General features: G+C 36.4%; 2 protein-coding genes across 8 annotated transcripts; one reads left to right on the forward strand and one right to left on the reverse strand.

Moving 5' to 3' along the window:
* Positions 1–10: 10 nt before the first annotated feature.
* On the reverse strand, positions 11–20662 carry LOC110375162 (sphingomyelin phosphodiesterase). 5 transcript variants are annotated; one of them, XM_021333185.3, is made up of 13 exons: positions 20366–20661; positions 5328–5422; positions 4762–5243; positions 4448–4679; positions 4133–4293; positions 3664–3836; positions 2988–3182; positions 2642–2895; positions 2428–2537; positions 2144–2328; positions 1654–1845; positions 708–785; positions 11–396 (listed from the first exon to the last, which is right to left on the reverse strand). In XM_021333185.3, exons 2-12 carry the CDS (start codon positions 5395–5397, stop codon positions 752–754), a joined length of 2088 nt encoding a protein of 695 aa, XP_021188860.1. In that variant the 5' UTR covers positions 5398–5422; positions 20366–20661; the 3' UTR covers positions 11–396; positions 708–751. The 5 variants fall into 5 exon arrangements, with proteins under 5 accessions (XP_021188860.1, XP_021188856.1, XP_021188859.1 ...); XM_021333181.3 differs by lacking the exon at positions 708–785 and having other exon boundaries at positions 20366–20662; XM_021333184.3 differs by lacking the exons at positions 708–785; positions 20366–20661 and adding an exon at positions 15907–16036.
* LOC110375163 (uncharacterized) lies at positions 12571–25888 on the forward strand. 3 transcript variants are annotated; one of them, XM_021333187.3, is made up of 5 exons: positions 12571–12798; positions 23355–24450; positions 24772–24972; positions 25062–25181; positions 25550–25888. In XM_021333187.3, exons 2-5 carry the CDS (start codon positions 23412–23414, stop codon positions 25780–25782), a joined length of 1593 nt encoding a protein of 530 aa, XP_021188862.3. In that variant the 5' UTR covers positions 12571–12798; positions 23355–23411; the 3' UTR covers positions 25783–25888. The 3 variants fall into 3 exon arrangements, with proteins under 3 accessions (XP_021188862.3, XP_021188863.3, XP_021188861.3); XM_021333188.3 differs by lacking the exon at positions 12571–12798 and adding an exon at positions 20686–20823; XM_021333186.3 differs by lacking the exon at positions 12571–12798 and adding an exon at positions 21322–21789.
* Positions 25889–26074: the final 186 nt, after the last annotated feature.

Consider the following 26074-nt stretch of genomic DNA (forward strand, 5'->3'; position numbering starts at 1 on the left):
AAAGCGAACATTAGCCAAACTAAGTAATTTATTATACAATTAAAAATAATATTTACAAATACGCTTAGAACTTAATGTGGTCGTTATTAAAAACCACCGAAACATGTTGTTCGATAGAAGTTTCCTGATTCATTTAATAAAATAACTTTGAGTAATTAACTACTCATTAAAACAGAATAAGGCACATCGTTTAATTGATATAATTTGAAATAATAAATAACTGTCTATGGTGATTAGGAGGCTATCGACGAACGTTTGTAGAAATATTTCGTCGAGATTAGCCCGGTGGCCTGCTAACTTTTGCACATTCTACATTAAAGATTTTCTCAGCCGAGGCCCATCACGAACTTTGGTATTTGATACGCCACTTGAGGTATCTGCATTATCATGGACATCCTGAAAATTATAAAAATGTCTTAATATTAAAATTCTTAAATATTAAACAACTGAAATCTTGTTTTTCTGTAGAGTAAAAGATGGAAATATTTACATGTTTTCTTTGCAAAGGTTAAATACCTGATCAAAAATCTGATGTATGAAGAATCAGAGTAGAAATTATACCATCACCATTACTTACTGCCGTAAACATCCTGGACCACGATAAATTGCGTGGGCATTACCGATCTTGCCAGATATTACTAGGAAAGAATAGATTACATCCATGCTTTATAAATATAGACTCATAGCTTAGTATAGATTATGCTCACCTTAGCATTGTTGTGCAGTAAACTTAATTCTAATTCCACCACCGTTATACTTGCTGTACAGAAGGGGGAGGAGGCTCTCTGCGTGTAAGAAATATATTAACAAAATCATTTAAGGGAAAAATATAAGCATTTTACATATTGCATTTACAAATGGCAACCAGATACTCCGGACCGTGCATGAAGAAGAATTACAGGCCAGACTGCCGACTTTTGATAAAGACGTTGATTCAGTCATTCCAATGCGCACATGCGCATAAACTCGGACCAGCTGAATGGCCAGAGCGGAAAAGGCTTATTACATTGTATTAAGTACTCTGTACTGCGCAAATACTAAAGCCGTTGACTGACGTAGGAATTGGAATGCGGTTACTTTATCGTTCTCATATACCGCTATGTTCCACTTTAAAGAAGGCAGTGAACAAGTGGCCGACTTTGACGACCCGGCCCAAACTATAGTTTCTCGAATTCACTGGCCAATATTTGCATAAATTGGCAGTTATATAAGGACCTATCTATCAAGAGGAACACGGTCCATCATCTTGCAGATGCACATAATTGGCTGTAGCCAGATCCTATAAAAGCTGGTATCAACCATGATTATATAGTATATTAGAATAAAAAGAAATAGACATGCATTAGGCTTAATTCGCATCATGCTGATTTAAGCCGCGATTTTGATGTCGACTTGTTATTATTAGTTGCAGTTACTTATATTCTGTTCAGCCACATTATATTACTCGTATCAAAGCAGTTTTGTGATAGATCAATTAGCCTGCTCCCTACATGTGCATTTATATTTTTTATAGAGTAGAGAGATAATGTGTAAATTACTAGCAGGCTAGATACCTCAGTACCTTTTCAGGTTTTCCGAGCATAATCTGATGTGCCCAACACAGATATATACAAGGCGTAAGTACAAAGCGTTGTTAAGTAGCGAGCAACTCACGAGACAGACAGGCTATTATAGAGCCAGGCTCGCCAGGTCTGTGGAGTGGGCGCGGCGCCGTCGATGCGGGCTTCTATGAGGCCGCACAGCGCGCGTCTGTCGTGCGACCGCCCCGAGCGCGCGTCGCACACCAGCCGCTTGCGACACTCGCCGTCACACGTGCCTCGACGTGGACTGTTCTTCCAATAATGTCTGGAACATAGTAAGTTCAATATTACTGTAATCTTTTCCATTTGTAGATAAATCTGAAGCGCTTAAAGTGCTAAAATCTATATACATATATATAAATGAAACCCGCTTTCCGTTGTTGCGACATAACATGAAAACGGCTTGACCGATTTGGCTGCAAATTTGAGGGGAGGTAACTTAGACCCGGGAAAAGGTTTTAGGATAGTTTTTGTCACCATCCGGCTACGGGACGCGGGTGAAACCGCGGGCGAAAGCTAGTTAGCAATGTAAATAGCTAATATTATTGAAACCGATAGATTACTTGTAGTATAAGTTAAAAACATCTTCTTTGGTAGTCATGTCGTCGATGAACTTGTCCCAGTCCTGCGGCCGGAGTGCCGGCATCATGTATGAAGACCGTGCCGAATATAACTTGTACCAGATCGGGTAACCAAACAGATTGGCCTCTTTCAAGTTCATAATCCAAGTTTCATGGTCGACCACTTGCTGAAAAATGTATTTAGGTAAGTTACGTGAACAGAATAAACCAGATTTAAGTTTACTTGCTTATTTATGCAAATAGCTAGTAAATCAACAGATAGTTACCCGCGTAGTGGCTTCATGGTCACCATCTACATAATATATTCGATAACCTAAATTTAAATCGTAGTACGGTGTCACAGAGGGACCTACGTACGCTATGCTTGTTGCTCGACCTGCGAATACAATAACATATGACGGTTATTTATGAAATGAAACACAACATGCAAAAACATTGTGACTTTTAAATAGTTTGATAAAGTTGATAAGGCTCACTAACCAAGGTCGTTCGGATCATAAAAAACTTCGAATTCATCGAAATGAGTGTGCCCGAAAAATTGTGCTGTTATCGTTGATTCATATCGGTTAACTACGGCGTAGTAATTTCGGCTCCACACTTTCAAACAGTCAGAATGGCCCGGTGGAATATGGCCAATGATGTGGACCTTTTCACCACTGAACTCCGCAGATTGCAGTTCGTAAATTAACCACTGAAGTTCCGTTGCTGGATCTGTGCTGTTCATTAACAACCACCTGGAAAAATGGGAAATGACGGATTTAAATATACACAAAAATACAATTGATGACCTAAAGCTCTCAAGAAGTAGGTACTTATATTTACTCACCAGTTCTTATTATTACAGTAGTTCATATTGAGCGATATGATGCGGAAGCCGGGCCTCACGAGGACCGAGTAGAAGGCCCCGCGACGCACCGTGTGGGAGACTCCAGCCGGCAGCCAGCGACGCCACTGCGCGTCCAGCTCGTCGTACAGCCACGCTATATTCAGCTCCGAAGATGCTATGTAAGGCGGTGGGAAGCTGAAAATGAACAAATCAGTAAGTGACATGTCAACAGTTTGTTTCAAATAGATTCCTCCTTATTTAATAATTGTGTCATTTGGAAGAAAGGTCGATCATGCTATACCTATATAAGTATAGTTTTTGAGAAACTTGAACGTCTGATATAAAAATCTGTAAAATATTTAAAAGGTCACAAAGTGCAGGCCAGTTTCCCACACTCAGAACCGTTGTTGATCTAATGTATTCCTAGCATGCTTTCTCGGAATAGCAACACGACATTATTGCGGTTAGTGTCCACCGGGCAGGTATTTCCGCACGCTAAGCAATCAGTGAGTAATATATAGATGTATCTGTGGTATTACATCCGCATCAATGCTGTCATTGCGTAATTTACACTGCTTATATTCCAAGAACACACGATCTAGAAAGGGATCATAATTAAAATGACCCCGACGGCAGTTGATAAATTGCGACGTGCAGTGTTATCACATATTCTTACCTATTGACTGGAGATGACTCATGATTCCCAAGGGCAGGGAATATCGGAACTCCGGGGAACATGTCCGACATTTGTGCTACAGTTTCCTGCAGCACTTTTAAATTCTCCTCTTTGGTTTGGTTCCATACATCGTGAGGTGGTAGATCTCCCGTCCATAAGATGTAATCAATGTCCTGAAAAAATACAACAGTAAGTTATTATCTTTTCAAAGCAATTTATTAGATTGGTGCAGGTCGATTTCAAACTTCCGGTGCTGGGCCATTTTTTTATAATATTACGAGAACCGGTACGGTCTCATTTCGAGCATCACAAAGTGGTTATCCAATTAAGGCACCGCATTGCTTCCCATGTTAAATTGTCATGCAGTCCATTATGGCCGCACTCCCCTTTTATGTTTATTATATTTTACCGTTTCACTGAATCTTGGCTTTAGATACGTTTATTAACAAATTATTTGAATGATACGTACGGTGTGAGTGTCTGCTATGTGCTTCAACATGTGGTCTATGGTACGTTTGGGTGTGTCACACTTGCGGTAGTCTCCCCAGCGGCCGGCGCCTCCGCCCGGCGTCAGCGCAGGCCCACTGGACGCTCGACAGCAAAGAGGCTCGTTGCACTCCGCATTTGCACCTGGAATTGGGTTTACAACAATAAATATAACAAATAAATTTTATAATCAACCTGACCTTATTATATATTTAATTGCTTTTGATATTAACGACAAAATTAATGACCGTAAATTAGGCTGGTCAATTTTCTATTACTCAAAACCATTAACACGCACCTTCAGCGTAATAAGGATCGAAATGTGTATCGGAAATCTGCAGCACTTTAAACGTCGGAGCTTTATTGACAGGAGCTTCAAGTGCTCGCACGGCGGGTTTGGGCACAGGAGGGAATGCCACTTCCCACTCGTGGTAAGGGTTATAGACATCGCCACACGCGTCTCCGATCACAAAACTGCAGATTTCGTCGGGACCTATTGTGATACGCTTCAATACGTAGACCACTTCACTCTGAAATAAGAGAAGATTATGGTAAAGAACTGATATTTCGAGAAAGACCTATTAATTTATTCGGTTTTCATAAGTTGCTTACCCCAAACAGCCTCGTAATACCTTCACAAACACGAGCCGATTGAATCTTTAACGATACACAGAATTGATATATCATCTTGTTGATCTCATCTTTGCTTTTACCGAGTCTTATGTAATGTTGAAGTAGTCCGGCACCAGCTTTGCAAGCCGTGCACGAAACCTTAGACATAACAGAGTGCTCTACTTCGTAATAAACTTGTTTTAAATTAAGAAGTTTTAAAGCTTTTTCCACAAATACTGGAAGGTTAGTACTCTTGTCGCTGTCCCATAGAAGACGAGAGTAATTTCGTTTTAAAGCTGTCATGTGAGCAATAAGTTCAGTCTCATTAGCGGATGGCGGTAGTGTATGATTATAATTAGAAGGAAGGAAGAATGGTTCCTCGTTGCGTGGCGTCAACGTCCAGTTCCAATCGTCGTTAGGTGGCATCCATTTTATCACTGGCCGATGATTCCTTCCGGTTTGTTGCAGAAATATAGGGCTACCTGTAATCATGACAAATTACTTGATGAATGTTTGACATGTGGTTACTTAAAACGAACTCAATTATATTGTTATTAGGAAATTACCTGAAGTCATCATCAGACTTAGAGAAACTGTGGCGATCCATTGCATGAGCCATCGTATCCTTATAATCATAACTGAGAGAAGAAGAAAGAAGTATCTGAAACAATATAAATAATACAAATGAGTTGAATTGATTATGTACTTAGTTTTATAATCAAAGTACTTAGTGATCGCGCTTATCAGACCAACCCTGGCAAAAAAACGATAAAGGTCCAGAAAAATGTTTTTGAAGGAAACTTCTCCAACTTCTAAATGGCAGCATTTTTATGGTATGTTGGTTTTGATCCAAGCAAGTTCGTAACTTGTGAACAAGTAGGACGAATAGCTGTGATGGTTGTTTGTACAATTTTTACATAATATCCAAATGTTAGAAAATTATACAATGCAACACATTTCTTGTAATAGTGTTTGGTGTTATTTTGATAAACATCCGTTCCGATTTATTTAATACGCCTAAATGATGTTCTGTTATAAAAATAATTGGGTTATCCGACTTTCGCTAACGGTACTTTTTCGCTTCATCCGTATCCTGTCTCTTAGCCTATATTTTGCTTCATCGTCGACATATTTAGTTTTTTCAATGTAGTATTTAAATGCCTGATAAATCTTTTCTATAAAACTATACTTTTCTATCCGTATACAGCTCTGAATAAATAAAAAAAAATTAGGACACAAAAGAAAAATTATAGAACATTATTTCATTTACGAAATGCAAGTGTCACTGAGATCAGTTTCCATATAACGTACTCTCAAATGCCCTAACATCTAAACTCTAATGCAACTTCAATTGAAGGCCGCTTTAATTTAGAATCACCTAACTTTCATTGGGCCATCATGTCCTATGCCGTTAAATGTGTTATATCAGTTACATCATGACAAACAAACTAGTTCACGCCACACATTACCATTTATATAACCAGCTACCCATAACACAAATACACACGTCTTATTGTGATACATTTTAATATGTCATTAAAATATTGTATAACGGTGCTACTGTATATATTGGGCCAGACTAATCAATAGACGCAATTAAAATAACAAATCTCAACAGGCAATGAAACTAACGTTTATTATAAAAGTTCAACTTTATTACATAGATATTTTTATTGCTTGCTGGCCTTTCATTAGTGTTTGCCTTTCGAAAAGCATAGCTATCAATTAAAATGCTTATTCCTCAAGTTCCTCAATGCTGTCAAACATCCATCACTTATTCTTCTTCACTATCTTGCAAAGAAAGCTCGTCCGTCTACCTTCATGCCTTGACCACCAGAAACCGCGGAATGAAACCGAACGGATCGCATCAATGACCTCTGACATCATCGTAACCTTTACAACTAAGTAAATATTGTATATCTATATTTATGTGAATACTAAGTTAGGCATAGAATATGACAAAGCGTTTCTCATTTAAATCGTGAAAGTCATAAAAGCGCTCTCTCTTTCTTAGTAACGATATCCTCTATACTTGTCCATAAAGTTCCGTTATTCTAGCTATTATGTGGTAAATACCTCATAAACAAATTAAAATTCTTACAGAAAACTTTCGAATTAAACACCTTTCCTAGTCATAAAAATATGTATAGGTAAGTTTATTAATAGGAGGTCAATTACAGTCGACCCATCTACTTACCAGGAGCTTAAAATTCATTTGAAATTATGCATAGTAATTGATTACACAATTCATTTAATCATGAGTTATTCGTTTTTCGAAATTGATATTAATTAATATTATAGTTGTATTCAAATTGCCAAATGCATAACTTGGTGGTAGCATAGTTTAGCAGGATTAGTTTTCTTAGCTCTTCGTTGTAGGCAGATATTAGCTAAAAGTGAAACTGTGCAGCAAATCCTGTTTTACATAATATTGTAACGTTATATTGTTTTTTTGGTCATTCCGAGTTTAATGTCAGTTTCACTTTTTACAAGATGTCTCGGAAATTGACTCATACTTTTACATTTGCACAGGAAAATGAGTAGACAACTTATACGTGCTATATATTAATAAATATACTATATATTAATAATAGCAGACAGTTAAAACTTTTTCTTTATATAATACATAATATTTTTCCGATATAAAATAAAAATTAAAAGTAAAAGCGGAACCCAAACAAACGTAACGGAAATAATATAATTGGATTAACATGAAAATATTATAATTGAGTCCGTTGGCCAGGGTCTCAGTCCATAAGAATAGAACTGCATACTTGCAATGGCAGTAACGAATACCCACTGCTTCCACGATACGCGCGAAGTGCGAATGTTTTATGAGTCAGCGGATTTTACAGACGGCAGTTGTATACGGACGTGGAGGTCGGCACTTTCTCCCCGCTTCATTGACTTTGCTGGAAAGTGACGGTCGTATCGCACGGTGCGTTTGCTCACCTATCATAACTCCACAACAATGCAATTGCTCAATACATTGTTGTTATAGTAATCAGCTTCATACATCTTAACATTGTGTTACGTATTATGACTACGCTCAGAGCCGACAATAGGTCAATATACCTAAATATGTACTGTTGATTAATCCTGAGCGATTTCCAAGTAGATTAGGTACTTTTATTAGCTGTATGGTTCTCATTGTGCCAGTGAGTTTATTGCAGTAGACGTGTGCAGTAGCGAGTATTTTGTTTTCAATCCTTTTTCAATTTTCTACGTGTGTTTTCATTGGAAGAAAAAAATATCGCATCTTCGATCTGGTTTTCAAACTTAGCAGTAGGATTAATACGATGTATTATTAGGTGCGAACTAGGCTTGTCCAAGAAGATTAGGGTATAAATATGATGCTTTTAAATTAAATAATGCCGTGGTTGCACAAAAGAAATGCATTTTACATAGGAACCGTCATTTGTGCTAGCCGGAGGATATCATGATGACTATCATGCTTGCACACGCCACGCCACGGCAACAATAAAAGCATTTGTTGACATGCAACGCCAACGTTGATAGGTAGAATATACATATACCTAGATATATAACTCACTGAATTCATTTGTTTTGCTGTGTACAGAAGTGAAAAATAATTAACTCATTTTAAACTAAGTTTGTAATTACCTAATCGTAAATGCAAGCATTTTTTAACTTAGTTTTCTTTCAAATAAAAAAGAATTATTAAAATTGGTTCACACAATTATCATAGAAATTATCATTCGTAAGTAGAGCTCGTGGCTGAGGCAAAGCCGCGTGTTTTCAAAACAGAAAACTGTAAAAATTGCGTTTATGGGAAACAAGCTTAGCTAAAGGCTGAAGTTTGTATGATTACGTTGGGTTAAGTAAATTCGCTACGAAGAAAAGTGTGTGTAAGTCACACAACTCTACTTTTAGAGATAAAAATCTTTATTGTTTATTTCATAAATTCATTTTACAGTAAAGCTCTGTCTTCGTCAAGTAGTACATACATCACTGTTGTTGGTTTCAACAACAATTAAAATCGATCAGGCCAGTGTCAATGTCCAGATGAGTTGAAAGTTCATAGGGTCCATATTTTTTTCTGTGTCATGACAACAATTGAAATATTAAGATAAGAAACGAAAATAAACAAAATATAACGCGGTATAGTTAACCGCGTAGCTTAGAAATTATTTTGACCTTTCCACCACCAGGCACGGAAAGTGAAAATTTACTGTCCCTGTAGACAAGTGGAAAATGATCTTTTAAAACAAAACCTCTTTGTGAAACCTAAACTTCCTACAGTGATCATGATCGGAATGAAGGAAAAAGGTTGAAAATTACAGATTGATCAGTGATGATGCGTCTTCACAATCTATACATATATATCAAATTTCGAAAAGTGTATAAAATATAATATTGTTATTTATCAAAATGTATATTGCAGCTTCATATTGCAATTGCATAAAAACGTAAAGTTGTGGTTGCGTAAGTTTTCTCTCCGCGGATGGCAGTCAAATCAAGGATTATTCATCCAGGCCACTTTCTTTCGACTGCCCGCTTGATACAGCGTGTGTCCACTTTCACTGGCCATACCGCGTGCTCTCCCTTTATGGTCGTAATTTGGATATTCGTGAGATTACCTAATCAACGCCATCGAGCCTTTGTCATTTTTTGTTCACTGTTACGATGACTGTGCCCGGTATCCGACACTCAAGTATGTACCTACCAACAGTAACAGGTAAATGAGGTTATTCGTAATCATTGTAATCATATATGATGATATGTCTTTTCCTGTTCACATTAAATTCTATTTATTGCACGCATTGTGACGAGAAAGTATTATTTTTATAGTTATTATTTAAAGTTATATAACACATTTACATAGTTCGTTACTCAAATGAATTGACACACCATTTAGCTATGCTTCTATTTCTATGGCCAATTTAAGTCATGTGTCCGTAATTTTCTATTTTATTCTAGATTCTTAAACGAGTCTAGATTTCTTGTTTGGATGTGCAAGTAAAACCTGTATGTAATCTCTCCTGTTGGTGGTAGGGAGGAACAGTCACCGTCTCGCAGCTCACCGTTACCGCAGCTACTGTCGCCAACGGAACATTGCACTTGCATAACGATCGCCTTCCGTAGGGTTTTAATTATACTTAATACTTATTGGTTACGAAACACGTATTCATTATCCCTCCACGGATGTATTACAATATCATGTCTTATGCATGCCGTATCTATTACCTACTGATTGTCTTCTTTCTTGGTTGATTTAATTGTATAACCACTGCTGGTACTTAATGTCTTTCAAGCTTAAACAACAATAACTATCAGACTTGTTATTACCGAAAACAATCCGTTAATTAAACGGTTAGTCACTATTTTGCGAGATAGGCGAATCGGATAAATTATTATAGGTACGTTCTACAACGATACCTACCCGTGATGGCATTCTAAATTGCATCCTATCGGTATTTTTGTCGGTAGTAAATAAATACCTGCCACAAAGATAAAGGAGGAATTTTAGAAGGTAAGGGTGATTGTCCTTTCAAGTTTCCATACTTGTAAACAAGAAAATTGCCGATTTCGCAAAGCAAAGGGAAAAAACTTTTTAAAAACCTGTTCCAAGTAACCTTTCCTTAAGATACCGATGTTTAGGTACCTTATTTATCACACCCAGAATGAAAACAAAGAAATATAAAACTTTTCTTTGTGGCAGTACAAACTGTTCACATTAGGTATTTCAATTTAAATGTGATAACGATGCGATTGAAATGGATCCTGGGCCCTATCGCTCAGTTGCTCAGATTTGGGACGACTCTCTGAAGTCTCCAAGTGAATTCTCTGCATTTCCCCAAAATGTGGAACAGATTCAACGAGCAACTATGGGTTCCCGCCACTCCAATTATACGCGACTAACAAAAAGAAAGGTGATTTTGCGGTAGGTAATTACTGCACATAAAAAATCATGTATTACTAAGATTATTAAATGCAGTAGGTGCAATAACGTAGTAGGTAAGTTAGCTTCGAATAAGTGTGAGTTTTTGGAGGGCATGTAGTATTACCAATCTTTGCCTAACCCCGAAGGTCGCTAAATGAGGCCGCAAATAGACACAACTAGTAACCAAATATATCTATATATTTACTATCTATTTCTTTTAGGATTTGTAACCATGGGATACATTTGTCATAAACCTTGTCTGAAGAACTAGAACACTTTTCCAGCAGTGAATAACTTGTGGGGTTCTATAGTGAACTAAATAAGAAAATCTTCATGATCTTTCGCTGCAACATGCATGAGGTAAAATATGAGTTCACATACCTCGATAAGTTTAATGAAAAATACCCGCAGATATTTTCATAAATATTTCGAATCCTTTAATCTCAATGCCAATAGTTTAAAACTCGGTTTCAGGTCAATGGACTAAATACCGAACAAAATTGATTCGATATTACCATGCGGGTTTATGATTATGCAACACCACTCTATCCCCCATCATAAAATTAAATTCCATTAAACATAATGACGGTAGGCTTTGTGATATAACTCCAACAAACGACATATTTTTCTTGTAGTCGGTTTACGTGTTCTGGACTAGTGCCAAGCTTTCTCGATAAGCTTTCTCTAAATTGCTCCTTCACATCTTGTGGTTTACGTTATTGTAATGATATTTATTTATTATTTATGAATCATAATTTTATTATCTGTCACCTTATCATTATTTTATTATATGAATCCTGTACTACTTGTTTTAAAGTGTCAGTATTCTAATAGAAATAATTCATAAATTATATCTACAATTAATTCGGACACCTCTAAACTATCAACAAGCTCTAATTATATTCTACTTTCTCCAAAAATGTCACGGTCGCGAATTCACGATGCATTCATGAATGATGCAAAGGCGTAAGTGTTGGCTGTCACTAGTAGCATCTATGCAACAACTCAAGTTGCCCCAATATGGTGCTCGCTATACAGTTTCGTCAAAGAAATCATGGCCGTGCGTTCGATGTAAACAAACGCTTTTATCGGCTCACTTTAATATAAACAGTTGATACTTGCGTCTATCTTTTCAATGGATTAGTTTAACATAATTTTGGCTTCCTTATTATATTCCTGCTATCTAGGTATGTAGGGACTTCTTTTTAATAAGTTCCTTGGGGTTCTACCGGCTGCAATTAAATAAACGCGTTTGAGCAACGATACGAAGGCTTTTAAAAACATATTTTTTAAGACAATTAATTAAAAATAAGAAAGATATGTACACAATTACACATATTCTGAATTGAATTACAGAAAAATATGTTTCGCAGTTAGAAACTATTTTCATTGTTGTATAGACAATTGCACATTTTACTTTCTGGAGAGTGCGCGTTCACACGCGCTGTCCCGACTGGCATCCAGAATCCCTTTGTAAAAACTTTCGTTTGGTTCATCGAACTTACTTTCACCTATTGTGAGCACATGCTCTCATCGGAATGCACTTCAATTATATTTGTTAGCACGTCCCCTCTATTAGATAGATAATACGCCTATCTGATGTTATGTTGATATTACGTATTCGTTCTCCTCGCTGGAAATGCTAATCAAATTATAAACCTGGGCGGACTCGAAGGACAGGTGGAATTTGCGTCTATTTTGGAATTTATTGAGAATTTTATGCATAACAGCAACTTATCACAAATAGTTGAAAGAGCATGTTGATAAAATTCTCTTAATTCTTGGCAATGGAGTATGACAAGGCAATGCTCGTTTAAATCTCTCAACGTAAGACAATAGGTAACGCATAAGATCATGTTAAATTGATGTAGAATTAAGCGTCTGCAGGCTGGTCGAGGTTGAGGGCGCGACGTGGTCATTGCTCAGATTTTTCTCATTTGCTATTCAGTGTCCGTGTCGCGCAGCGCAAGCTATCTATAGTGAAGTATAAATAGTGTTAGTAGCCGGCCTGGACGCCGGAAAACGTGTACAAACGCAAACGGCTATCTAATCAAATGGATTAATACAATTTCTTAGTGGGTTCTCCTGAAAACCGATTTTTAAACTGTTCTGACATCGATTTTCTTTTTGAGGTGAGTAATAAAGTGCAAATTATCTCTCCCACGTACATGAAATTCCCTTACGCCGAACACCAAACAAAACATCAATACAAAAACAATGTGTTAACCTACTCACTTTTGTACAGAAATTTTTGAATCAGAACTCTTAATAATGCACCCTTAATAGCGCGTGATTACAAATACGAGCAAAATCACGTACCTCTAAAATGTTTTATCTCTACTTGTGTAAATTTTCGCAAAATCACCAAGCACTGCTCGCAAGGAACACACACACCTAATACTGGACTGTATCTGAACAATAATCTAGTTTCTTTTTTGGCTTGAGGCAATTAAAAAAATAAAATTTATCTTAAAAAAGAATTATTATTAAAAAAACAAAATACCCGACTGCACACTAAAAAAAGAGTAAAACAAGCCCCACAATAATATTGATCAATACAACTTTACTGAATATAATTTATAAATATTGATGGGAAGCATCGCAGGCGGGGACCAACAGAGGCTTATTTATAGTCATTTCGGTTGTGCACCATTTAGCAGAATTTTCGTTGGTGGCGGTCAAGGTGGTCCCCGCCTGCGATGCTTTCCATCAATATTTATAAATTATATTCAGTAAAGTTGTATTGATCAATATTATTGTGGGGCTTGTTTTACTCTTTTTTTAGTGTGCAGTCGGGTATTTTGTTTTTTTAATAATAATTCTTTTATTTATAACTTTTTAGCTGTTTTTATTTAACGAAAATGTTGTAGATGTAGAAGACTATGTATATGTAAGTACCATTTTAAATTATTTCGACGACATTTGGCTTTAGATTACGAGTGATGTTACTCCGCAACATAAATTTACCGCCAATGCGACGTTCAAGACGATCAAGACGACGTTCATGCATTTGATCAAGACGACGTGATTGTATCGCCAAAAGAATCGCTTTTTGCTTGCTAACGCATGAGTTGCTTTGCGTTGACGCAGAATTAACATGTTCCCGTGGGAATTTTGAGAAAAAACGTATCCTATATTAATTACTCCCGTGATTGAAATGAATCTAATGATACCGCATACATATTTTTTTAAAGGGAAATTTAGGATAAAATGTATCCTATGACACTCCCGTAATCAAGACAAATCTAACGATACCTCATACATCAAAATCCATCAAGCCGTTTAGGCTACAGGAGGTCACAAAGGAACAGACATACATACATACATACATACATACATACTTACATACACTCGAAAAACATTACCCTCCTTCTTTGGCAGTCGGGTAAAAACACGCTTGTGAGTAATATTGATGAATTAATAGAATCAACAGTTATTAGACGATTGCGTTAATAAAGCACTTGTGGAAATCAGACGATAATTGACCTCACCGCCGGCGCTGTGACGCTATTCAGATAAAAAGACTGACCTCTTCTGTCGTGCGATTACGCAGACGTGCCTTACGGGGTGTCCTGCGTGAGCGACGAACGCGACGCGACGCGACGCAACACGACGCGACGTAATGCGACGCGATGATATACGCGACAAGTGTCCTACGTGATTTTGGTCATTACTTCTCAAATCATGGAGAAATACAGTACAATTTTGCTTGAAAGTTCATATTTAAAGTACACACAGCAACATTCTTTCAGTTCTTTGTACTAAAAAACGATTTCAATAATGTTTATGTTTTTTGTCCCACAACGCTTCTGAATAGTTCGTGGTGTCGCATCTGGTCGCCCTCAAATCAAGTGCGCGTAACGTCGCGTCTCGCCGCAGACACTCACATAGGCCACATGTAGGGCATGCCGTTGAGTTGATCGCGTTCGTCGCGTTCGCAGCGTCGCGTCGCGTCGCGTTCGTCGCTCACGCAGGACACCGCGTTATACTATGATACACTTTAAAAACAGATGATGTTATTCCAAAACAATATTGTTCTCGAACGATTAACCTTCATAATAACGGGACTTTCGTGATAAGAAAACTTTGCTATAGTTACAGATGATCTAAATACTAACTACCTACATATTATCATTTGAGAAAAATACTCTGTGTTGGGTAGTATGTACTGATATTATAGGTGATCACTGATGTATGTTCGCTTATCAGTAGTTCATTGACACAATGCTTTTTATTTATAAGCGCATGATACTTAGTACCTAATTATAATTATGTCAGTAAGCTCTTATATGGGACGTGTAAGTAAGTATTACTCGTATGAGCATTTAAATTAGACTGAAATATCAACACAAAAATTTCGTTTTATTTAAATTTTCTGAAAAAAAACTTAATATATTATGTATTCGCAAACACATTATGGTAATGTGATTTAAAATACTACTACCTACTGAAAAAATGTTGTTGACGTCGTCTGTATAATATCTGGGTCAAATAATGTACCGTAAGCTTCTTTGATCTAATATTTCATGACTCAGTTACGCGATTCACAAATATTGGCGTAACTTACAAAACTATTCGGATAAATAAGTCTTTAACTATCGATAAAATTAGGTTTTCTGATTTTTATCTTTGGATAGTCGGAGGAAAAGCAGGGTTCAAGCCATACCGAATTTAGTTCTCAATCGCAGATTTTAACGTGAAAGCGTAGAAAATAAACCAACTTTCGCATTTATGAGTTAAAACTAAAATCTAATTTGACGTAGGTATTTCAGGTTTTTATTTTATAAACTTGGGTAATTTGCCTATTGGACTCCTAGCGTTTTGTGTAAATTTTAACAGCATATTTTGAAAATAGCAGTACCTAATAAGGCCTACCTACATAGCCGTAGGTATCTGAGACATTGAAAGCATATGACAATTCTCATAGGAATCGAGGAATGGATGACTAATACAAAGCTATAATTTAACTCGCTGTTCCATTCATTGCAGTACCAGTGCGCTCCATAAAAACAAAACAGAAAAGTAATAAACAAAGGTACCAACATGTTATTTTTGAGTATGTACCTGATATACAAAAAGTACTTAAAGGAAACCTTACATTGTAGGACGTGTCCCAGGTGAGCAGCACACGAGGCAGGCTGTAACCAGGCTAGTGTTACATGTCGCTAGATGCGATGCCAGCCAGTCGCACGGATGCTCACGTGTTTTGCGTACGATTAATTTATAAATTAACAACTTACCTACAATTACCGCGATTCTAATTAAAAAGTTAATGAGGTTTGTTATCAAGCACTTAACACAATCAAACCATTGTTATGTACACCTACTACCCATTCGTAGCTTCAACGGTTGAACTTTCAAAATCCCCATTAATATACACTACACTTCTGTTTAAATAACAAACGCTATTCAATGTATTAATGGTGACGAGTAATTACAACTAAGTAGTAATTCCCACGAAGTTTCCTTGTTCTAGCAGCGTTCTCTTTGTTATACTAAGTACGTATTGATCAATGTTTATTAATAAATATCGCAGTTAGCATGTCGAGGCCTCGTCGTGAACTCTGTCCCTGAACGATGCGTATTAATCTTAAATCAATACAAATAGAGACGTGAATCTAGTAAACAAAGATGAATGGAAGTAATAATAATAAACTTGAACGCGTATTATAGGAATAATTATGCTATCTATCTATTCTGTTATCTTTATCGCGTTATACGTTAACGACCCCGTCGCTTAATTTTTTCCTGATAATTACTTAATTGATAATACAGATTTTAGAAAAATAGGACGCTCCTCTAAAATTAGGTAAAAAATTAAAAAAAAATCCTCAAACTTTATGTAAAAGAGTTTTGCATGGACTTTTAATATTTAAAAATACAAATAATTTAAACCTAGTATAAATACATATTAGGAAACTCAAAAATACGAATGCATTTTCCTGTATAGCTAACCTAAAACGCATCTAATAAGCTCGAATTTTTCAGAAAATGCTCGAAAATGTAACATTGTTTCTAGTTTTAAATAAATATCAGATTTAAAGATCAAAATGGTATAGCTAACATGTTTTGCTTTTGAGCGAATAGAAGAATTAATCATAACAAACTGTAATTCAGGGTCCTGAATTATTGTAATTCTCTATAATGCAATACAATAGAAATAATATTTAGGTACCTTGTTAAATTAGATGTTTGATATTATCTTAACATTTGATACGACGCCTCGTAAAGTAAGTAGAACAATAAAGTAATAAACTAGGTTATTAATATTTATCTAGGTCTTATAAAATTAATATTAGCGTGCGTAACTGTCGTTACTTAGCAAATTGTACAATCCTTTGTAGCTCCTGCTATGGGTACCTCTACCTAACTAAGGAAGTTTACTAACACGCAATCAATAGTACAGTCCTTAGACTCATCAAAGATAGCGGAAACGTTAACGATAAAGTGATAAAAACAATAAATTCCTTGTATGTTCAGAGGTGGACCCTTTGTTCGATCAACTCCTTTGTTTTGAAACAAGGACGCATTGTGTGTAGGACTCACGTAGCGTTTAATTATTTTTATCACGAACCATTTCGTTTGCGTATGTAGTATTTACTACAAAGATTTACGACTTATAATGATTTCATTTTTTAAGTAATTTAACCAAATAAAATTTAGATAGGTACATATTTTATACGGATGGCAAAAGTTACCAACAGACGTTGACATTTCAACATAACGTCGCGCCACCCTGGTCCAATGCATACAAGTGGTTTTATTACAGCCAAGGCGAACATGCTTTCCATGTATGACGCAAGTTCTTAAACGCATCCTTATACAAATAAATTCAGCATGTTGCTCATTCGAGAACTTTTTGGGTCATAAGTTTAGGTAATCCAGAAGTCGAAGAGACTCACAATTTTATCAAATTCTTAAATGACAAATCGTACTAATAGCTGGAGATCTGTTAGAAAGAATAATCCCTCTTTTCGTAGTCTCACCTAGTTACTCGATTGCTACCGGTCCTGATAAACACCATGTTGTGTGACACCTAATTTGCATGAGCAACAGGAAGACGTAATTTAGTATTTCCTAGTTCTTGCACAAAGATACAATGACCATCTGTACAGGCCCAAATATCCATAAATGGATATTGCTCTAATTATTGATAATTATATTATAGAACGTGTTGCGGCAGATTGCATACTTGTGCCTTTAATATTTAGGTTCAATTAGGAGAAACCACCTTACTATTGATGCGTAATGAAGCCGCCATTTGAATAAAGTAAATGCTGTCTAATGATGTTATAGTAACGACTATTATAGGCACCGATTGATGCTTAATTGAAAATTAATGACAAATTGCCTAATTTTATTTCGTACCTATTTTACGAACAGACAACGAGATTCTTTATTTTAACATTTCAGCAATGAAACTTTAAAGCTCTTTAAGCGATACCTCAATATTTTGCGTCAACATGAATATTTAAGAAATAAAGCCAGTGCAACTCGAGGAATCACAAATCAATTAGTATTCATAGGAAAGTTTAAAGCTGCAAAACTAGGTTTAGAAGTCATATCCGGGACATCAATTTCGATTTGTAAACGACAAACATTTGTAAGTATCTATTTGTGCATTACTTGTACACTCAACTGAATAACAATAAAAATAACGCATTATCAAAATTGTCACAGCTATTTATATTCCATGCGGGTAATACAAAACGTGCCATAACACTTATTAATTCTGAGCACAGTGACAACCGCCGTTAGCCTCCTTTGGCTTGCCAGAAAGAAAGTAGTTGCAATCACAGTGGTTTCGATACTATCATTCGCCAATTTTTAAGTAAGGTTTCAATCTGTTTGTAAAAATATAGGCAGATAGGCTAAACTTTTTTTCGGAGGAGGTTCAAAAGTCGATGCAAAAATTAATAAAAAGTTATTAAATTGGTTTAACAATGAACCATTTTAAATAAAAATAAACGTTAGAGAGAGTGAAAAAACGTAAAATGTCACCAAATTTACCATAATAAGACAACCTAAACAAAATATGTTTACCTTTATGCTTATGTAATGCTCACGCATTTAATCTAATTTTGTAGTAGGTAGGAGTGATTCCTATATCACGAGAAAGTCCAATTATAACAAAACCAAACCCAAGCATAGAACTACATTAAGTTAAGAAGAACTAACTGGATTTACTACCTACATCATCATCATCATCTGCACACATAATAGGGTATTACATGCATTTTTGAAATATATCTTAAATAAATTCTTTAGTCTTAATATATCTCTAAAAAATTAAAAATATTTTTTTTTCTCACGTTATGTACGAATATAAATTAATTGTTTTATCATAATTTCAAATTTCGCGCGTATTTCGCGAAAACGCGGCACACAACGGACGCCATGATTGTTTTTTGGTCATGACGTCATTACGTTAGTAAGCAAACTACAGCTGTCAGTAATACATATTTTGATATGTATTGAACATTTTAATAACGAGTAATTATGCTTCGTATCGTTGGTGTGTTGTTTCTGAATGTGAGAACACTAGTGTAAAAACACCAGACAAATTATGGATTCAAGTACCAGTGGATATAAATATGAGAAACACTTGGTTAAAAGTTGTTTACTACCGTAATGACGTCATTAGCATGGCGGCGACATTTCGTAGTGTTCAAAGACAGATAAAAAAACCTAAAAACTTTAAACTGCAATAAAAAATATATTTATGTACCTTACGAAGTGAAACTAACATTTCCCGATTGCTTTTCCTCTAAACAATCATTGTAATACACTTTTAATTTTTTTCTCATCTAGACTAAAATACCCTATTGAGTTCAGACGTGACTGTAAGAAATGCTGGGAATCTGTAAACACAAACGAATTTCACTTTTTTCGATACTCAGTACACAGAGATAGATAGTTACGGTTTAAGTCTGCTTTATCATCTAAGTAACCTTTCTAGTTAGGTAGGCTTTCGCTGGAGACATTTTAACAATTCACCATGATTATAAAATGATGAAACAGATAATATAATAAAAATGAGCATCATTGCCCTAATTTTTCCTCAATATCCGAATGTATCGAAATGTTTATTTAAACATGATTAAATTACAATGTTTTCGTATCAAAGAATGTTTACATTTCAAACATGTACAAATAAATGTAGGACTGTATTTTTAAGTCCTTTTTATCTAGTAGGTCAATAAGTATTATTTTGATGACGTTATAATTTACAACTAGGTTCCTACGACATTACCTAAATGTTTTGCTAGATAAGGGTAACGACCTGTTATTATTTGCATGTTTTATTTTGCGTAACCCATATCTGATAAGAAAGTAAAGTCTAATTCTTAATACTAAAGGCAAAATTAAAGGTCAGACGCAAATAATTCAAAAAGATTTAGAGCGACTCAATTAATTTGGATCAGTAGCGAAAATCGTAACCAATAAGCGAACAAAATAACAGTTCGCCTGCTGGTAACTCGATGTCGTTTCGGTGAGAAGTGGGACATCTGACTTTCTGACCTACACACGGTATTCTTAGTTCTTCAATTACAGAGCAAATTGGATTGTTAAGTTTTAATCCAACTTACTGAAGAATAGTTTGGAGTCGTTTGAAAGGATCTTTCAACGTATAGTGAAAGTTTGCTGTGTTAACTTGGTAAAAAATTGCAGTGCTAAAATGTTTTGTATCACACTTACCGTAACTGAAAAGAAGTGGTCAGTCCCTCACATGAAGCCTGTCCAAAGGCGAAGCAAATGCGTGCTGATCAGTGAGCGAACAACATTTCACTCGTTTTCGTGTTGAACAAATAAAAACTCCGCATTCACATACTAATTAATTTTCGAGAGAAACTGCGCGACGTACGGTATAACGCGCATACGGGTAGCTGTGTGACAGAGCACTGAGGTGTGTGGAGCCGCAGCACGTCCGAGCGAACGAGGCGAGGAGGTGGGCGAGTGACCACAACCGCACGCGGCGCGCGCAGTGAGAGTTGTGCCTTCCTCCAGTTGCGTGTCGCAGCCACCACGCCGACCGCCGAAGGCCGCGGCTGCATCCGCGAGATGCTGCACATGCACCCGCGTCCCGCCGACAACGCGCACCTAGCACTGCGGCGCTGCGACACTTCTGCTCGGCACCAATACTCACGGGATAAGCGGTACACACAAGACCGTTTTAGCAACGACCTAATAACATCCGCATAAAAAATGTCGTGTCAATCAATCACTATAATTCACACCATCCATATTTTAAATTTGTATGACCCGGTCAATGCGCTGCTGCAGCGGGTGAATCATATTATGTTGACTGATAAAAAATACATCAATATCAACAACAGCAAAAACTATAATAACTACCATATAGGGCTAGGTACTCATGTTTATATACAAAATAGTCGAGTCTCTGTCTCAATCAGCAGGTTTCTTTTTCCACGTATATTTCCGAACTTAGCCATTTCCTTATTTTCAACATGGAACATAGTGCAAAACACAAACTCGGATTTTCAAAATACCGAGTGAGCGATTTTCATTATTTCCATAGTTTATGCACTAGTTAAAAATTAGCAGGTAATCATTATTTTCATGTTTATTCCTCACCAGCAAGCTTTAGCAAAAACGCAATTTTGCAAAGCGCTCTTTATTGAAAATTGATTCCTAATTACTTGTTAAATATCGGCAGACAATTAGTAGGTCAAACAAATTATCTACGTGTCAAAATAGACTTATCAGGATATAGCCTTACCTAACAGTGGATCTACCGTTAATAATTACCAGTATGAGAGAACAGATGTTCGTACAGTTGCATAGCACGTGTCACTCTTGAACGAGCACGGACCTTGGCCGCTGGTACACCATACGACTCCAACCCTATTATTTCATCCCTTTCTAACTGGCCTTGCCGCTGTATTATTAATCCCTTTCGCACACTGGTACGATGTACGGGGTGCTGGTGTTGATGTAAGGTTGTTAGACGTTGTCACCGGCAACGGTAGTCCGATACACGGCACGCGGCTGCATAGCGACCTGACGTGTTCGATAACTTCCAATTGACAATATTTTAAAATAGTTATTATAATTATTGAGAAGTGATATCTAGACGAACGAAATGGACGACACCACTTCATGTAAGTGTATCTTAATTTTATAACAGTTAGAGTCAGTGTTTATGGAGCTGGAGTAGTTCAAGTAGACTTAAGACGATGTTGAAATGCTAGTTTGACCTAGAAATTGTTCTTGACCTACCATTTGTCTGTTTTATATATTAAAATTGTGTTTTGTACCGCGCTAAAAGCATTTGCTATCTTGTTTTGTTTACATTGCGTTTTAATGTAATTAGTGCATAGTTCGATGTCAAGATCAGTTGAAGTTATTCTTCGATATAATAATTGTATCAGTACCTCTCCAAACTACATGTTACCTACATTTGATTTAAAAAAAAAAATGAAGAAAGTAGTAGGCTTGCCACGAGGTTAGCTGGAGTGCGTAGAACTTTTGATGCGGTTTTAACATGTTTCTAGTAACTTGTATTGGAAGGAGTTAGTACCAAAATAAATTTAATGTTAATTAAGATACATAGCATTAACGAATCTGTACGAAATAGTAAAATTAAACACTATGGATAACAAAAAGAAGTTTAGGATCATTTAATAAAAAAAGAACATAAGTAAAGTACCTACCTGGAGATTTTAGTTAAAATAGAAAAATACTGCAGAGTGCTGGTAAAGTGCATCAGATGTATTATTAATTATGTAACAACTCTCAGCGTTCAGTCGAGTCGGGTGAAAGTTTTCAGTAGGGGAGCCGTTTCTAAAATGTGTACAAAACATTTCAAAGACATTAAGTATAGGTAACTGCTATAGTTACAATCATTTGATTTCATTACAATCAACTTAACGCAAAAATGTGCTGTGATGGGGCTTTGACACCTTAGGTGACTAGCGAATTTAAATAAATGACTATATTGTTTGTAATACTTCAAACCGCTACACTCTTTAATTCTATCAAAGAAACCCTCAAATAATGAGTCATATTTGAGGAAATACTTAGAATTTTCGTTTTTGTGCGTACACAATCTGATAAAAACGCACTTACATAAGAAAGCTAAACCATCGAATCGATCAAGTGCCTAGCAGCCACAGCCGCCAAGACTCATGGCGAGTTTTAGGTTTGTTTTCACCATTGTTAAATACCATATGAAGTGAGTGTATATAATACCATATGAATGAAAAAAAAAGGTTTTTTTCCGAATAAGAGCTATAACTACTTATTAGGGGAATTAACTAATCGAACTGAAGCAGTAGTATAAGACCCACAAGACCCTTCCATTAAAAAGAAAATTAGGGTTGTGAACTGGAAACTATATCATTTACACGCTTCATTAACAGAGATTATGTTACTTCTATATAATTTAGTGAACCCTACACCATGTAGGGGGGATCTTAATTGGTTAGGTCTTCTTCAGAATCAAATTACTGTTTAATTTGTTACGCGATATTTATTATAATCTATATCTACTTTTACAAGTAATATAAGTAACTACATTATTACAAATTGGAAGCTACCTTAATGTTTCTAAGGTTGTTTAAGGAGTACCTAACCCTTAAACATATTTAGAAAGAACACAGCTGTTTATGAATTGCATCGATAACGTCAAAACCATTAACTACATTTATCATGATTTTTGTTTCAGGATTTAAATTATGTCTATTTATAGAAGTTATGACAAACAAGCACGTTATAGAACATAATGACCTTATCAGAGAGTTTCGATGGCTCCGTAGCGACAACTGTTAACACCGACAGTTCGGTGAATTTAAACTCACTATATTGTTCCCATCTTTGGACAAATAGTAACTTACGGAGTGCTATTATTACAGCTCCGCCTAAAGATAGAAATGTGATAACATACTGCTACACATGCAAAGGTAAAATAAGAAAATATGAACTGAAGCCACCGAGAAACTTCACGCCACATAATCATTCCACTCCTAACAAAGACGTAACAATAGAAAGAGATGAAGCGGTTGTAAATGAACGCCAAGTACAACTTATTGATACAAATGTAAGACAAGATGTTTGTTCGTATAACAAAAGCTTTACAAGAGACTTAGAGCCCACAAATGTGGAAAACCAACTACGCATTCCTTCCATATCACAACATATTGATTCCAGCTTTAGGCAAAAATACACTTCTTACGAAATGGATACTAATAGTGGGGGTCGACAGAGACTGAGAAAAAGCCTGAGAGGTTTCGGGTGTATAATTAATTTTGCTTCGGCTGATAGTCCTGTGAAGAAGAGAACTCAAATACAAGCCTGCTCAATAAGTGTGATGATTGTAGCTATCGTAATAATAAGTTTTATTTTGGTCAATTTTACTAATCCTAATTTAAAAGGTATGACCAACAAAATTAGTACAACCGTAGTGCCAACAAAAAACGTAGATATCAATGAGACGGCGTCAGCTATAACGAAAGTTTATTTGGACCTAGCTTCAATGACAGAGGTCAATACAACAGACGAATATTTAACTACAACAGAGTACGATAGTTCTTTCAAAGTTGATAATTCAACATTAATGAACGTAATATCCAAAATACGTAAGAACATAAGAACATATCCTAAGTTTTCAAGAAAGGGGGATGAATCTGAAAAGCCAAAGGAGGTCAACAACCGAGATTTGTCTCAAAGATTTTGCTCGTGCCAAAGAAACGAAATCTGCATGTTAGATGAAAATAGCGGCAAGTCCGTTTGTAGAAAACCTATAGATCATGATGACCCTACAGGTAAGCTTTAAAAAAATCTTATATAATATAGCCTCTCGTTCTTCTCGAGAGAATTGCAGGTTTGCAGGTTTTCATATAACAAGTTCTAATCTTGGAGTTGTATTCTATTATGCCTGACGGCCTCAAACGTATTTTTTTAAGACGACTGCGACTGGGCTGGCATGCTCTCTAAAGAAGGTACGGGTATACTATAACGTCAACCACTTACCGACTCAGAAGTCGAACCTTGTGCAGTGGCCAGTGGCGCTTTCGAGAACCAACTGTTAACCCATGGCAAAAGATAACAGTATAAAAATCATGATATGTCATCTTATGTTCCAGGTTGTGGAGGACTATGTGCCTTAGAAACTGAAGCTTGTCAATTAGTAGATAAAGCACGAGGAGTGCGCGTGTGCCGCTTGCTGACGCTCGTGACGTGCTCGCCAGATGAGTGGAGATGTCGGAATGGCCTCTGCGTGCCTGCTGAAGCGCGGTGCGATGGTTCAATTCAATGTTATGATCGATCTGATGAAATGTACTGTGGTAAGGTGTCTTAGGTACAAAAATAACGTCCTATCTATCTATACCAAAATGTTATTTAAAACATACTAACACTAATCAAACTCCACCAGAATGCGATCTGACAAAGCAGTTTCGGTGCGGCCACTCCATATCTTGCTTCTCTCACACGAAATTATGCGACGGAGTAATCGATTGCTGGGATGGATACGATGAAGTTAACTGCACCACTGGTAAGATAGATTTTAATTTAATATACATAGGAGGTACCTATGATATAAGATACCTACTTAGAATAAATAAATTAGCTGACAGAACTCTTCTACTTACGTTACCTGTGACTAACAAAACCTTAGGCATCCCTACAACCACGTTCAAATCGTAAGACTCGAGACTCGAAGTTGTGGCATTTGATATTGGTTCTTAGCTTTTCATCAGCTTGAACCCGACGCGAAGATAAACGTAGGAATAATCTAACTTCTACCTAATCTTGCAAAATTCGCAGTTCGCTTCCTATTCTTCTATTGCCTCAACATTGACCCAGTATTCTAAGAAGAATACCTGAATCCAAATAATATTCACTGTTCGTTTAATTTTACAGAATGTCCTGCCGATCAATTCACGTGCACTGATGGCCAGTGTATTTTGAGTTCAAGATTCTGTGACGGGCTGGCGGATTGTGCGGATGGTAGCGACGAACCTGACGGCTGCGGTGGCAGTTGTGGTGCACATGAATTGCGTTGCAGGAATCAACGTTGCGTGCCACGAGCTGCGCAATGCGACAATCATGACAATTGTGGCGACCTCACTGATGAACTGCATTGTTCTAAATAATACCTACGGTAGTGAAATAGTTTCCTCTCCTATTTAAATTAAACCATCCGTCTCGTGTCTTTCAGCAATAGATGTCAGAGAAACAGTTTTGGAATAAATTGATTTTTATAAATATTTTCGTTTTATTCATTTTATTCCATCAAAAAAAAATACCTACTAACCTATTTTTATCAAACTAAGTATTGCGATTTTTACATGACTGCCGATAGTGTTGACAAAAATAAAAGGGGATCTAGCCCTTAAAATAGGTTGTGGGCACATCCATCCGAAAAGGTTGCAAATTCACACACAT

Source organism: Helicoverpa armigera, chromosome 3 (genome assembly GCF_030705265.1).
Source record: "Helicoverpa armigera isolate CAAS_96S chromosome 3, ASM3070526v1, whole genome shotgun sequence".
Classification (NCBI taxonomy): domain Eukaryota; kingdom Metazoa; phylum Arthropoda; class Insecta; order Lepidoptera; family Noctuidae; genus Helicoverpa; species Helicoverpa armigera.